At 37.8% G+C, this 16,017-nt stretch overlaps 1 protein-coding gene across 2 annotated transcripts in view; it reads right to left on the bottom strand.

Annotated features, from left to right (window-relative positions):
* The window catches only part of SLC9B2 (solute carrier family 9 member B2), a 48,107-nt gene that overhangs the window by 14,347 nt on the left and 17,743 nt on the right, over window positions 1–16,017 (bottom strand). The window contains exons 5-10 of one of the 2 annotated variants that reach the window (XM_079920569.1): window positions 14,968–15,138; window positions 9,693–9,835; window positions 8,699–8,826; window positions 7,308–7,483; window positions 3,928–4,034; window positions 1,563–1,712 (exon numbers count right to left, since the gene is read on the bottom strand). In XM_079920569.1, the coding sequence (XP_079776695.1) occupies window positions 1,563–1,712; window positions 3,928–4,034; window positions 7,308–7,483; window positions 8,699–8,826; window positions 9,693–9,835; window positions 14,968–15,138 (875 nt within the window). Of the gene's footprint in view, window positions 1–1,562; window positions 1,713–3,927; window positions 4,035–7,307; window positions 7,484–8,578; window positions 8,827–9,692; window positions 9,836–14,967; window positions 15,139–16,017 lie in introns of those variants that run through there. The other variant, XM_079920570.1, reaches the window with a different exon arrangement.

Genomic DNA, 16,017 nt, shown 5'->3' with positions numbered 1-16,017 from the left:
GATTCACACTTATACTTGTCCTAATTTTATAATCACACTGTTAGAGAATGAATGGAAGCCTCCTATCTGAATGCTATTTACCCACAAGGAAATTCTATCTCTAGTATATCTCTGCAGAGATTCCCATAATTGAACATGATTATTTATCTAATCTCAAGATTTATAACCTTCACATGTTTCCATATGGCATTATATTAAGCTTAATTATTTTGAGCAGTTTTCTTTAGGTTTTCCAAAAGGATATATCTACATTTAGTTTAGGTCACATACATCTAATTTCTTTATTAAACAGAATAGCACATGACCCTGTCAAGTTCAAATCTATAAAAATGTATTTTAAAATTAAAATAAATAAATGGCAATCAGCTGATTTCCATAATACATATTAAGAAAACAGATAACCTTAATGATCTTGAAACTTGGTAAGGAAAACCAAAACAATCTTATAAAAAACAGGCACAAGCTTTTGAATACACTGGCAAGTAAACATATGAAAAGATGATTAGTTTCACTCATAAAGAAATGCCACCAGATCAGCAATGAGATACATTTTTCACCCATCAGATTGGCACAATATCTGAAGACTGAAAATAGATCAGAGAAGCAGATTCTCTCACATACTGTTGGTGAGAATGTACATTGGTACAGTCTTTTAAAAGGGCAAATTGATATTATCAAAAGTATCAGTGTGCACAGTCTTTCAAAGAGCAATCCTGTTTCTAGAAATGTATCCTATAGATAAACTCAATAATATGCTATAACATTAAAATTTTTCTCATTTTAATATTTCTGAAATTAGGATATCAGTTTAATTGGCAGCATTCTTTTTCTTTCTTGATAGCATGTAAAATAATAATAAGACTGGATAGTGCCTTAGAGTTTACTGAATATAGTATATGTAAGGGCATTTTATTGAAGCGCTTTTTGTCTTAGCAAACTAGAAACAATCTAATGTCTATTAGTAGGAGACTGATTAAATAGAGTATAGCACAGCTATACAATGCAGTACTCTGCAGCCCTTACAAAGGATAAGGAAGGCAGCATGGAAATAGAACCATGGTACGCTTTAAGTAAGTAAATATGGTTTTTTTTTCCTACTTAAAGATGTATTTTTTGTTTGTTTGTTTTGTTTGTTTTTGTTTGTTTTTGTTTTGCGGTACGTGGGCCTCTCACTGTTGTGGCCTCTCCCGTTGCGGAGCACAGGCTCCAGACGCGCAGGTTCAGTGGCCATGGCTCACGGGCCCAGCCGCTCCGCGGCATGTGGGATCTTCCCGGACCGGGGCACGAACCCGTGTCCCCTGCGTCGGCAGGCGGACTCTCAACCACTGAGCCACCAGGGAAGCCCAGTAAATATGTTTTAAGTAAAGACCTTAAGTTCTAGATTCGTATGTAAGGGGAAAAGGATGTGCGTGTGTGAACTTGGACATACATTTACAAATGTATAGAAAATAGCTTTTATGATTAAATAATTTCATTAATTTGATGTTAAGAAAGTATCTGGAAAGAAAAAATTAATCTGATCAGAAAGTGATCATGAGCAGAAGAACTTAAAATGAATTCACCTTTGCGCTGGCCCATCCCTTGCCTGCAAGGAAAGCCAGGACCAGCGTGCACAGTCCTCCTGCCCCAGGGAAACCAAAATACATGCTGCTGAACACAGCCAGCACAGACAGCCCCAAGACCAGGAATGCTCTCTTCCACACGAGCTTGTCCTAGAGGAGGAGAGAGGTTGGTTAGCTCAATTATTTCATATAACTGATTTCTAACTATTGGTTTTTCCATAGTCAGGACTTAGTAGAAAATAAAAACGTCTGTGTCTGAGCATATAAATGCATGACAGAACATTTACTTTCTTTTCCTTAGTAAAAGTAGAGTTAGCACATGTACAGATGTTAGGTGCCTCTCCCAGGAATACCAGTTATAATTCTCTGCAGTTATCAAAGCAGAATTTCACAGGGCTAAATGCAACAGCAGAAAAAAGCACATAGGCTTTAGGGACAGAGAGACCAGGGATAAAATTTCAGCTTTTACACCACTGACATATGTAGTTGGCCATATTACTTAAGCTCTTCAAGTCTTCTTTCCCTGTTCCCTAAAGCAGTTACATCCCAGGGATTCTGTGAAGGCTAAAGATATGATATCTCTATTATTTTTAGGTTCTCTGTTCACTCTTTAATTTGATACTCTCCTGGTTTTTCTTTCTAAATCCTTGAATACCAAGAAGCTTTAAGAGGCTGTCAACAGAGTAGTTTTTCGTTGTTGATTTTTTTTCAACTTTTTATTCTATATTGGAGTATGGCTGATTAACAACGTTGTGATAGTTTCAGGCGCACAGCAAAGCGACTCAGCCATACATAGACATGTATCCATTCTCCCCCCAACTCCCTTCCCTTCCAGGCTGCCACATAACACTGAGCAGAGTTCCCTGTGCTACACAGTAGGTCCTTGTTGTTGATTTTTAAAGTGTCAGAAACGTGTACCTCTTTCCTTTCACTTTTCCGTTTGGCCTTTTAAACTTCTTGATTGCTTTAGAAGGCAGGCAGGCTTTTTAGAAGTGCTTGGCTTGGAAGCGTGCAGGCTCTGGCGGTGGGTTACCTGAGTTCATTCCCAGCTCCACTGCTTTCTAGCTACGTGACTTTGTTTCAATCATTTCTCCCTAAGCCTCAATTTCCTCATCAGTAAAATGCTCATATTAACAGTACTCTTTTCATGAGTTATTGTATGGAGTGCACTAGATCAGCACTTTCCAACAGAACATTCAGTGACGACAGAAATTTCTGTATCTGCATTGTCTACGGTAGTGTTCTGTATCTGCGATGGCCACATGTAGCCAGTGGCTGCTATATTGAACTAGTGGCACTTTATTGTACCTACCACGTCATTTTATACACGGTAAACAACAAAATGTAAGCTATCATTTTTCTCTTTACTTTGCTGTTTAATTAGAAAATCCTATAACTTTCTATTATGCATTCATAAAATCTACAATCTACAATTGAAGCTTTGTGCACAGTAAAAATTCAAACCAACATACATTCAAGTAATGTTAATATTAACGTTCTTACGTACAGTTCTACTTTAGTTAAGTTTCTAATTCCATTCAAAATGCTCTGAAATCTCAAAATAATGCCAGTTCTTCTAGGAAAAAAAAAGACTTTTATATGTTTATCTAAGAGACAAGGGGAGCAAAGGAAAACAAACAAAACCTTTGTTTATTAAGAAATCACTGTGTACAGTAAAGGACTTTGATATCTTTGGTGAGAAATGTTGAACTATATGATATGAGATGATAAGGTCTGTCTATTTGATAGTACTAGAATCTAAGGTATTTTGGGACTTCCCTGGAGGTCCAGTGGTTAAGACTTCGCCTTCCAATGCAGGGGATGTGGGTTCAATCCCTGGTCGGGCAGCTAAGATCCCACATGCCTCGTGGCCAAAAAACATAAAACAGAAGCAATATTGTAACAAATTCAATAAAGACTTAAAAAAAAATGGTCCACATCAAAAAAAACTTAAAAAAAAAGAATCTAAGGCATTTTGATACTAAAAAAAGAGGCCCCCAAAGCCATTTTATATCTTGATTTAGTTGAGTACTATGAATAATAATAAAATTAAAATAAATAAAAATAAAATTAAGATAAATAAAAAGACATATTGTATTATTTTAGAATTGATGTTATTTGTTTTACAGTCAAGTTTGAAGTATACAGAATATAGAGAAAAAAATTCCAGGACTGCATTAAAAATCTTATACATTCAGCCCTCTTCATAAATCTCATGGACAGCACTAATATTGCAATGAGCAGTTTTAAAATGGGGGGCCATTTTCTAAATCACATAACTCACACCAGCTTTCAGGGGAGTGTTCTAGAATGCTCCTCCAATGACATGTTAGAGCATGACTTACCCACAGATTATTTCTTTTACCTGGTCACTGCTTGGAAAATACTGAATAAAAAATCCAAGAAGCAATCCAGCTGCCATACCAACTACCACCTCCAAAACTCCTTTGAGGACATTAAAAACCGTGGAGCCTTAAAAAAAACGTAAAAAGAAAAACCTGAGACAGAATTCTAAATCCATAAATGCACAGACGTTAATCATTAACATAAAGAGTCTAATTATATAGAAGGAAAATGTACAGATCTTTCCTGCTTTCCATATTCTTAAAATGTCTAATAAAATGGGCCTCCATTAAGAAAGGTATGCATATTATTGGAGATAAATTTAAAAATAGGCATAAGCTATGATTTGTGTACTTTTTTCTATGTTTACTTCAGTATAAATTTACATAATTTATTATTTACTAAGAAAATATGAAAGATAAAATTCATAAATCAGGTCTAATTTGTTCTACTGTATTACATGCATAGGCTGGGTGAGCAGACAGACCTAGTATTCAAACTGCCATTTAAGAGCCTGATTTTTTAATAATAAATGCATATTGATTTTAGTAGCTATATACAGAATACAGTAACTTAAGAATTTGGCAATAAAAGTAAAATCTTTTCTTACTACAATGAACCTAGGGGACTCACTCCTTCTCGAATGTTATTTCTAAGATTAAATCTGAAAATAAATTATTTTTGAAATTGCTCTTGGAAGTCTTTATTTGTTGCTTAGCTTCTTTGAAATATCACAATATAGAGGTAAGTAAACTACATTTTCCCCCATAGCAAACAGGATTTAGGAAACTTTAATTTAAAAAAATCTTTGCCAGCACATTGTGCAGAAAATTATATTAATATTGCTCAATATATAAAGCCATCCTCACAACTGTTCTAAGAAAATATGTACTAACCAGTTATGTGGTTTCTTGTTATTATAATTTCGGGTACAGCATATGCCACCCCTAAGGTATGCCACTTTGGCATAAGGATTATTTTGAGCTGAAGGCAATTGAGAAGAAACATATACAAAATAAGCTCTCTGCCATCTCCCTATTTGCTTTTAAAAGAAGGACATAAATTTGTAAAGCTCTCCCCCTCCCCTCTCCATCAGGAATGACAGAAGTTAACCACTGAGGCCACGTGGAACCCTAATCAGCCCAGGGACAGCACCAGAGGAATCTACATAACAAAACGCTGAAACCAGCCATTACCTAACAATAGTTTGCTCGTGTATTCGCCTTTCCCCAATTTGTTGCCTCTAAAAGCTCAAAGTCCTTTTCCTTTGTCCTGCACTTCTCTACAAAATCACTGCTCTCCGCTAAGATGCTTTTTAAGCCCCAATTCTAACCACCCCTTGAGTTACTCACCACTGCGTACTCCAGTGTGTAAGCACGACGCACGCACATGCTAGTAAACATTTTCTCTTGTTAAGCTGTCTTTGGTCAGTCTGATTTACAGGGTCCCAGCCAATGAACCTAAGGTGGGTAGAGGCGAAATAGCTTTTCCTCCCCTACGGTTTCTATCCTCTCTCTTATTTAAAAGAATAATTACCTCTGTAGTAATTTTACTTAGCTAGGATAGCTCTCTGCTAGGTAATGGTGGGACTGTCAAAAGCATCTAGCTGTGATAGTAGCCTATGTCTTGAGCTAATATGGTAAATAATTTACTATAAATGTGTAGAAAGGAACCAATTACTTTCAGTCTCTGATATAGTAAGGTTGTTTTAAAAAAAAAAATACTTCTTGGGCCCTACCTCTGAAAATTCTGATTCAGTAAATCTGGCAGGGCTTGGGATCCACATTATAAAGAAGCTCCAGGGGCTTCCCTGGTGGCGCAGTGGTTAAGAGTCCGCCTGCCGATGCAGGGGATACCGGTTCGTGCCCTGGTCCGGGAAGATCGCACATGCCGTGGAGCGGCTGTGCCCGTGAGCCATGGCCACTGAGCCTGCGCGTCCGGAGCCTGTGCTCCGCAACGGGAGAGGCCACAGCAGTGAGAGGCCCACGTACCGAAAAAAAAAAAAAAAAGAAGCTCCAGGTGGTTCCAAGCAAAAGGCCTAAGGATCACATTTAGTCCACATTTAGTGGGGCAGGGCAGAGGGAATACAGCACTGCTGACTGGGAAGGTTCTGCAGGCAGTCCACAGCTGGCAGCCCTGCAGACCCTCCTCATTGCCCTCCCTGCCCTGCTCTCCCCATCCCCTGTGATTCTAATGCAAACTGTTGCTCTAAAGCCATGGTTTCCATTCCCAGAAGTTCTAATTTAATTGGCCTAAGGCAGTGCCTACAAGAGTATTTTAAAAAACTCCCCACGTAATACTAGTATGCAGCTGAGGCTGAGAGCTATTGTTTAAAAGGTGTATAGCAGGAGAACAGTGCAAACATACTTCTGGATAGGTAGAGCAGAGGGTTTTTTTTTTGTTTTTTTTATCTGCAAATAAGCACTTTATTATCAAACAGTTCAGCATCAGAACAAGGTTTCCAAAAGAGAAAAAAGTGTAGATTTGACTTAATAGACAAGAGGAAATCCTCACTGGTTCTTGAACAAGAAGGTAACCTTATGAAAGCCATGTTTTTGATAAGATTAATTTAACCAGTGACATATGGCAGGGACTGGATGTAAGGCAACTTTGGGGCAACAGGAAGAGGCGAAGTTCTAGGTACTCAGCAGAAATCATATATAACCCCCCAAAATGGGACAGTAACTACAGTGGAGTGGAGAGGCTAAAAATACATGACTTTCTATGAAGGCGTGTTCCCACTAAATAATCTGAAGCTAAATTTAAGCTACAATTACATTTTGTCAATAATATGAAATTGCAAATCTTATTTCCAACTCTTGGACGTGGATTAAAAAATGAACTTAAATTTATGCTGTGCCAAAGGAGAGTCAAGGTACTGAATAATAGTGGGAGAGAAAAAAATGCCTTAAGTTCTTTTTCATTACTACTTAAAACATAATGCATCCATTTCCAACATTTGGTAAGTATGGAAAAGATACCCATTAAAATCATTGCTGCTATTACCCACCAAATGTTAAAACTGTTCCTGTTTTAGAAGAGCGCTCTTCCTCCCACTTGGCCTGCTGTCATTGTGCTCATTGAAAATCTACTCATCCCTTGTGTGAAGTCTCCAAGATTAAACCTTCCCAGAGGCTCCATGTAGAAGCTGTTTTAGTCCTTCTCTAAATCTTCAAGTCCTTTGAATCTCCCCTTACTGCACTTACCAAACTGCTTGAGCAGTCTATGTCTAGAGGGTGAAGCTACTGGTCCCTTCCTAGTATGGAACTAAATCTTGGGAGGTGACTTTTTCCATTTTAATTTGCCTTAATTAATTATCAAGCAACTATGCCATGCTTGTAACACCACAATCTATGTTTCTAGAGTGCAAGAGAACAGCACGTTGTGAACGCATCCCTGTACCTGTGGAAAAGGCCATGCCCAGGCAGGTGTTGAAGCCAGTGATGGCCAGAATATCATCGAAGCTGCCAGCAGCCATGAGTAAGGTCGGGACGCCTTTTTCAACACCATAGCCTCCTTCCTGCAAAAGGAGCATTGAAGGCACCACGACAGCTGGAGATACAGCGCCTAAAACAAAACTAAGCAGGCAGTGCTTTAGGCATTTATGACAGTATCTTACTCATTATTATTATTATTGTTGTTGAAAGTATAATAACCTCTACTCTTTTAGAGGTTACACTTTGGACAACTAAAGTCTTTCAGATGGGAGCAAAGCACCAACCCAGAAACACATACATATATGCAAGTTCTATAGAACACTTTTTTCAAAGTATGGCCATGGATAACCTGTGTTAGAACTACTTAGGCTGCCTAAAAAGTTACGTTTATGGGTGGTATAGAAGACCTGACGGGGTTAGGCCCCACGAATCTAACTTTTTTTAAAAACAAAACATTATGGTATGAGGTTTGAAAAACATGGCCACAGACTTTTTGGATTGGAACCCAGTGACGTTAGGCCTTTTACCAGGATTGAGTATGAAAAATAAGACAACAGATTAGAAGGAAAAGGCCATAATGACATTGACAGTGACACTCATAATGGCAGCAGTAGGAACACCAGAAAGCATTTTATAGTGCTTACTACGTGCCAAACACCATTTTAAGCACTTTACATCTATTAATTTAATCCTCACAATAACGCCATGAAAAAGCTACAATCATTATCTTTGTTTTGCAAACGAGTAAACTGAGGCACAGAGAGATTAAATAACTGGCCAAAGATTGCATAACGCAAAGTCATAGAGCTGGAATTTGAATCCAAGCAGTATAGCTCCAGGGTCATAACCCTGAGAAATAAGAACTTCTTACTTGTTGCATACTCACTAGTACTAAATTCTAAGTACTTTCATATTTATTTAATTCTCATGGCTTTTAACCATTAGACATAAGAACTGACAATGGAAGGAAGAGACAGCAGAACCATCTATTCAAACAGTCTGGTGACAAAAGAAGGAGGAAAACACTTCTGGGTGTTGATGACCGTTGATACATTTATTATCCTTTATACCAGACTCTGAGGTGAGATCTGGCATCTCTCTCACCAGTCTGGAATCACGTATAGGTAAAAGATCATTACTTCTTCAATAGTTTAAATTATTATAATCACTGCAAAAGCTAGACATACACTATACACATATACTATCATTTGAAGTTATAATATTTAGATTATGCTGATATCGATGTTGTATTTTTTGATGTCCTTAAGAAAATGCTATTACGTGTTCTCTTGTAAGGAATCGGTGAAAGCCCTAAATGTCTGTGCATATTTTCATCCAATAAAGAAAAACCATTACCCCAGCATAAATCCCCATTGCCATGGTAAACCCATGAGGAAGTGGGCAAGAAGAGCAGACGCACACGCCTCCACAAGACAAGGACCCAAGGATAATCTTATACAAACACCCTTCAACTTCTTCAGGGCCTGCAACAGAAAATTAGACATACTAAAATACTTCTCTAAAGACATGCAGAGATGATGACATTCAATGCTTTTGCTTCAATATTCAGCCCACATCTGGACCATCACAAATCTTCCAGGAATGTTCCACTTAGAACATCTAGTGTTCTAAGTGTTTACAGCTAGCTTATTTACTCCTCAGAGCAGCCCTACGACATAGGTAATATTATGCCCATTTTGTAGATGTCCTCAACTAAAAAGGCTCAAGTTAAAGTGATCTGCCTATGATCATGACAGTGGTGAGTTGTGGAGCTAGGTTTGCACCCAGGCAGGCTGCTTCCAGAGTCTGTGCTCATAATCCCCACGCTAGCTGAGTTAACCCTCTCAGGGTTAGCTTTATTTATAATTTATGGTCCCAAAATGAGGCTTGGGTGAAAACCTCCGTCCCCCAAAACATGCATTTCTAAATCAAAACATTCCTAATGTAAAAGAGCATTTAAAAACCTCATACTTGAGACTCATTCTATATAGGAGGCAGTTTCCTGAGCCAGTACAGTTAGCCCTAAACTCTTATATAGGGCTTCGCATGCCAAAGAGATGATGTCTTCTCTCTCATGACCATAATTTATAACTATGGCCCATATCTCTGTCAGAGAAAAGGGGGGGCCTTTATTCTTGGTGCTGTCCCCACATAGTAACTCCACCTTTCTCCAAGAAAGAGTATGGGAACATCTTCTGGGGAGAGTTCTGCATGAAACAGATTCTGTTCTCTTCTTGAGAATGTCATGCACAATGCCCACTTCCATTTCCCAAAGCTCAGTGATTCTAAACACTGGCAGTGGTGAAGGAACAAAATTCCTAGTCAATAATTAGAAATTTATACTTCATACATTTGAATCAAGCCCAAGGCCAGCGCGAACCAATATGACAGCCAGGGCTATGCTTCTCAAAGCAGAAGACCACTTGTGCTGGATCTGTACGTTATCACTGATGACAGGGATATTTCTGATGAGAAACCCAGCAAGCAGCATGCCTAGAATGGAAAAGTCAAACAGCTCTTTAGTTAGTTTTCAAATACAGGCAATAGGTTTTGGCACTTTAGCTGTGAAAGAGACTACCCTATAATCCTAGGAAATACTTCCTTTTTTGCTTATCAGTTAGGTGAAATTAGGTTAAGCTTTTAATTAAAATAATATAATAAATTAGAGGAGCTAAGACAAGGCTTTAATACGAAGATAAAAACAACAGATTAGAATAATTAATAATTCCTAAATAGCTGAACCTGAAAGGGAGAAACAGGATGCAGTATTTGGATAGAAAGTGTGATCAAATTCTAAATGTAAAATGTTTTGATACAATGTCCAGGGACTTCCCTGGTGGTGCAGTGGTTATGAATCTGCCTCGCAATGCAGGGGACGTGGGTTCGATCCCTAGTCGGGGAACTAAGATCCCACATGCCGCAGGGCAACTAAGTCCACGTGCCGCAACTACTGAGCTCACTTGCTCTGCAGCCCGCGCACCACAATGAAGATCCCGTGTGCCACAACTAAGACCCAATGCAGCCAAAAATAAGTAAATAAAATAAATATTAAAAAAAGTACAATGTCCAACTTAGTCATCCCTTTGTGTGCAACTAGCAAAGAGCTCCTGACAGTATTGCTTACGTCGGATTACCTGAAATGTCAATAAATACCTATATGGATTCCATTTTACCTTCAAACAGGATAATTTAAGAACAAAAGACCCTACATAACCTGCTCTGCAAAGGCTTAAGGTGAGTTATGATGAAATGGACATTGCTCTGTCATGTCAGCTGGTGACTCTTTTTTCGTTCAGCCATTCAACCTTCACCAAATGCCTTCAGTATTTTAGATACTATAATAGGCACTAGAGATATAATAATGGACAAAAACTGGGTACTACACCTCAACAAGCTTTCAGCCTCTAGGGGAGCAAGACAAATTGACAATCTGAATTTTATGGAAGCATGAGGAGGTATTGTATGAGCTGAGACGGGAGGGGAGAGTCAGAGGGGTGCAAAGAAGGAGAAGAGGGGTAAAGAGGCCGGGGAGTTGAAAAGTTTCTGAAAGAGAAAGCAGTTTCTTCCAAGGTATGAAAAAGAAGTGTGACCTTCTAGAAACTGCAAGTAGCTGAGTGTGACTGAGGAAACTGAGTAGTTTGTAAGGGAATCCTGCCCTCAGTGATAATACTTCATGCCCATGCAAAGGGAAAGACTTCTCCAGCAGATACTGTGAGGCTTCCACCCTCCGTTCTCCAGCACTACCCTCTTCTCACCATGTCCTTATAAGCACCACCCGTTATATGACTGGACAAATTTACTAGTGTTGGGATGTTTTGAATGTAAGCTTTGAGAACAGAAAAGAATTACCCGTGTGGCTTTTTGTGACTTGCCCCAGACACCGTTAGGTAAAGGAGCATCACTCCCAGGCATCTTTCATCACTGCCATTTAATCTGGAAGAAGGTCTCTAAGTTCTGAATTCTGCAGTCGTGGTCTTTCTAGAATTTGTGAAAATATAAACTAGCCTACAATAACTATTTTTAAAAGAATAATGAGAAGAATAATATATGCTTATGGTAAAATTAAAAATTACTGACAAGTGTAAAGTGAGGGCCTCTCACTGTTGTGGCCTCTCCCGTTGCGGAGCACAGGCTCCGGACGCGCAGGCTCAGCGGCCATGGCTCACGGGCCCAGCTGCTCCACGGCATGTGGGATCTTCTCGACCGGGGCACGAACCCGTGTCCCCTGCATCGGCAGGCGGACTCTCAACCACTGCACCACCAGGGAAGCCCCCAAGGGCAACTTTTGATCTTCATTCCCCAAAGGTTTTCATTGTTAAGGATTATTTGTGCCCTTCCAAAAAGTTTCTATACCTATTTAGGCATGCCTGTGTGTGTGTGTGCTTTTGTGTGTGTGTGTGTGTGCTGGACACAAATGAAAGCATGTTTATATACCATTGTATAATATTTCCCCATTTAACAATATATCCTGGATATATTCCCATTGATATATATATCTGCCTTATTTTATAATAGCTGCAATAGTATCTCATTGTTTGGAAGTACCATAATTTTGGAACCAATTAATGGACTTTAAGATTTTTCATTACAAACAGTGCTGAAATGAGCACAGTTCATACATCAAGTATTTATTAAGTGCCTACTACATGCCAGACCCTTATGATACCCTGCTAATACAGATAGCAGCTAGACCAACATGGTCCTTGTCCATATGGAGCTTACATGTTTGTAGGTTTGTGTAAGTATATCCACAGGATAATCCCTAGCAGTGGAAATGTTAAGCCCTAGGGTACAGGCATATTTCATTTTCATAGATATTGATGAATTACCAAGCCCAAAATGCTGCACTAACCTTATATTTCATTAATACGTCAGTAGTTCCTCACTGAAACTTAAAATGTGGATCTAAACCAGTCCTAAATTAATTATAGCATATAACTACCTGGAATCAAAAAGAATAATAATCTAACAAGAATTCAAAAATACGTTAAGAGGGCTTTTTTTGGAGTTTTAGGGGGGAAGGGAGCATTTTTTTGTTCCCCAAATGAATGTGAAAATTTCCCTGGGAACCAGTTTCCTTTGCCAATGGTCTGGATTGCTCTGGTCACCTGATATGGACTTGGCAGGCATCTTCTTGCCTCTGAGCCCCCGTTGGCCTCTCCCTCTCATGTAGGTTGTGGAGGAAAGAACACTTCCTTTGATATAGGACTATTCTTTTTTTCTTAATTTGTATTATGGAAATTTTTTTCAATTATAATGTGCTTCAAAAAAACTTGGGAGTAGATGAAATAAGATTGGTCATGTATTGATAACTTTTGCATATTTAAAAAGATTTCCATAACACAAATTAGGAGAAAAAAGAATAATACCCCTCTATTAGGAAAGGTGTTCTTCTCCCCACAACGAAAGGAGAGGCCCATGTGGGCTCAGAGGCAAGAAGGGAATATCCAAATCAAAATCAGGTGGTCACATCAGCCCAGACCATGGGCAAAGGAAAGTGTTCCAGGGCAACTGTTTTCACGTTTATTTTGGGAATAAAAAAAATTCTCCTTCATCCTCTATCTCTAGCAATTATTTCAATGAGCTTATGAAAATATAGAACAGGCAATCATCACACATATTCTGTCTCAACAAGTCTTTATGGATTCAGATAATGTTTTGGTTTTAGTTACTGGCCCTACTACAATAAAAAGTGGTAAACTTTTTTCTATCACAAGTGCAACACTACAAAAAGGGATGCTAAGATATATAATGTATGTGATCTTTCAGAATAATTTCAGTCACCCCAGGAGATTTCATGAGATCTCAAAGCCCAAGTCTATACCACTTGGCAATGTGGTATACTTAGTTTGTTGTAATAATAGGCATAGAATGGAAAAAAAAAAAGGATGAGGTATAAAGTGTATTTTCATGGAGCCTAGAACAGCAGTCTCAACTTAGGTTGCATAGTAGAATCACTTGGGGAACTTTTAAAAATTCTGATGCCCAGGGCATATGCCACATCAATTAATTCAGAATCTCTGGGCATCAGCTTTTAAAAGACTTCATGAGGTGATTCCTATGCACAACCATGTTTGAAAACTTATAATTAGCTTATTAAAAATGCAGAATCTCAGGCTCCACCCCCAGATCTGTTTAATTAGAATCTGCATTTTAACAAGGTCCCAAGGTCATTTTTCTGCATGATAAAGTTTGAGAAGCACTGATTTAGATGCATGAGTCAGCAAACATTTTCTGTCAAGGGTCAGATAAGAGATATTTTAGGCTTTGTGGGCCACAGGGTCTCTTTCACAACTTCTCAACTCTGCCATTGTAGTGTGAAAGCAGCCACAGACAATATGTGAATGAATGAGCATGGGTGTGTTCCGATAATATCTTATTTACAAAAGAGGTGGATTGCCAACCCTTTATCACAGCATACAGGCATATTTAGAAACAACTCATTTTAACAATAATTCAGTTCATAACTTTAGAGAACAAAAAGCACTCATGATAAATAATATGAATTAAGCAAAATAACTTTTTACCTAAAATTGAAAAGTATATTGAGAAATAGTGCATGGTCAAATGTAAATAACTCTACTTCTTTTTATATTTAGCTTCAACTGCTGACCACAAATTCAAAAGCAAGTAATTTTGGTCTTTGTTAGCCAATATTGATTGTCCTCACTAACATAAAATAACAGGAAAAATTGTTACTCAGGAATTGTGTGCAAATATATATGTGTGAAAGATATGTGATTTTTAAATAAAACTTAGTGATTTATAAATCTGTTAGAAAAGGACACAAAATGCCTTTTGTGGTATAATGAAAGTGGTAAATTAAAATTTTGTAATATGGAATTCTTTGAAGAAACATTAAAGATATAATGTCCAGTGTTAAGACTAATTTTCATGTGTTTCATGTTTGGACAGTTCTCATGGCCTCTGGAAGAATATTTTTGGCTAAATTATTTTAATAAGCATGATAATACAATACAGCCAATGGTGTGCTGGTAAATGCTTAATAAGTAGCTGTCCAAAAAAGTGTGTGTGTATTTATATATTTACATATTTATTATAAATTTTACTGATATAAGGGACGTGCAGAATACAGTTTATAAATATGCAACAATCATCGCTGTAAATTCTATAGAGCCAATCGATTCTCATAGAATGCTTTCATTGTTTTTCATTGTTGAACTCCAGATCCATAACCAACTATGGTTGCAGTTCAACAATGAACTGACAAAATCAGATTACAAATAAATGCTTGACTACTATCTGGCTTAGCAAAGAAGTCATTCACATTATGACGAGTGAGTATAGTGTCACCATGAATATCGGCTGATAATTTTGTTTATGTTAATGAGTAAGATGAAAATGAACCAATGAAAATGCAGGTTGGAACTTCACTTGTTTGTCAGTGATGTGAATGACTAACAATATAGTAAGCCCTGATTTGTAGCACTTGCTGAGTTCTGTCTTAAAGATACTTCCACCATGGCTGATGTTAAGCTACCAACATAGTGTCAAAGAATGTGGATTTAGGAAGAGGGCATGAGAGGCACACCATTATATATTATTTCCATAATATGACTTAATATGACTTACTCTGAAGTAAACAGGATGTGTTTAGCACTTACCCAGAAGGGGAGGCAGTGGAGGTAATGTAGGTAACTTAATGAGTCCCAAAAGTTTACCTCCAATGATGGCACAATAGAATAGGATTATAATTCCAAACAGGTTTCCTCCAGGAAGACATTCAGGGCCGGTAATTGACCAAACTACAGCCCACAGAAGAACCACCATGGTAACTGAAATAAACGAGGAAAACTAGTTTCTACCAAGGAGTGGTCATCTGCAGGTTTTAATATAATCTAAACATTAAAAAAAAATGAAGACACATACAAATATTTATAATCATGTGTAAGTTTTAAAGAACATCAGTAATATAAAAAACTGGGTAATTTCCAAGCACCTTAAAAAGTAGGATATTACCACAGTGCCTTTGCATCCACCTGTGCGCTCTTTCTAATCCCATCGCCCATCTGCTTTCACACTGCCAGCAGAAACTACTACCTTGGATTTTTTTTTAACTATTCCCTTATTTTTCCTTATAATTTTACCATAAATATTCATTAGTTAATAAAAAGAGAGTCACTATCTATATATCTATATATTTCTCTTCGCAGAAACATGAGAACACTTTAACAATCACACTCCAGTATTTTAGTTCTGCCTTGAATTAAGCATTATTGTTTATTGTTTAACTATTGCTTCTTTTCTATTGTCAGTTTGTTTAGAATTACCTACATACTTACCTTTTTCTTTCATCATCATTCATTATGGCATCTCAAACCTTTCATCTCGACAATTATTTTGTTGCCTGAAGTATTTCCTTTAGGAGAGGCATGTCTGTTAGAATGTGAAATATGTTTCCCTGTTTGAAAACCTTGTGTTCTACAAAATCGTACATTGACAATAGAAAGGCACATGGAAAAAAGAGAGTTGGGCAGACTACTCACAACTCAAAACTTGTGACCAAAGCACTAACAGAAACAACAACGATCCTAATAAAAGTACCAGCACAGTTAAATCTCCACTAATATTTGTATCTCCCATAGTCAACCTCTTCTTTGCAGACTTCAACACTGGAACCACACTTACTATTTCAAGATGCAGAATCTTGAGAG

The sequence above is a fragment of the Stenella coeruleoalba genome, assembly GCF_951394435.1.
Source record: "Stenella coeruleoalba genome assembly, chromosome: 4".
In the NCBI taxonomy this organism is placed as follows: domain Eukaryota; kingdom Metazoa; phylum Chordata; class Mammalia; order Artiodactyla; family Delphinidae; genus Stenella; species Stenella coeruleoalba.
The sequence above is the reverse complement of the archived record's forward strand: the minus strand, read 5'-3'. Positions and strand labels throughout refer to the sequence as shown.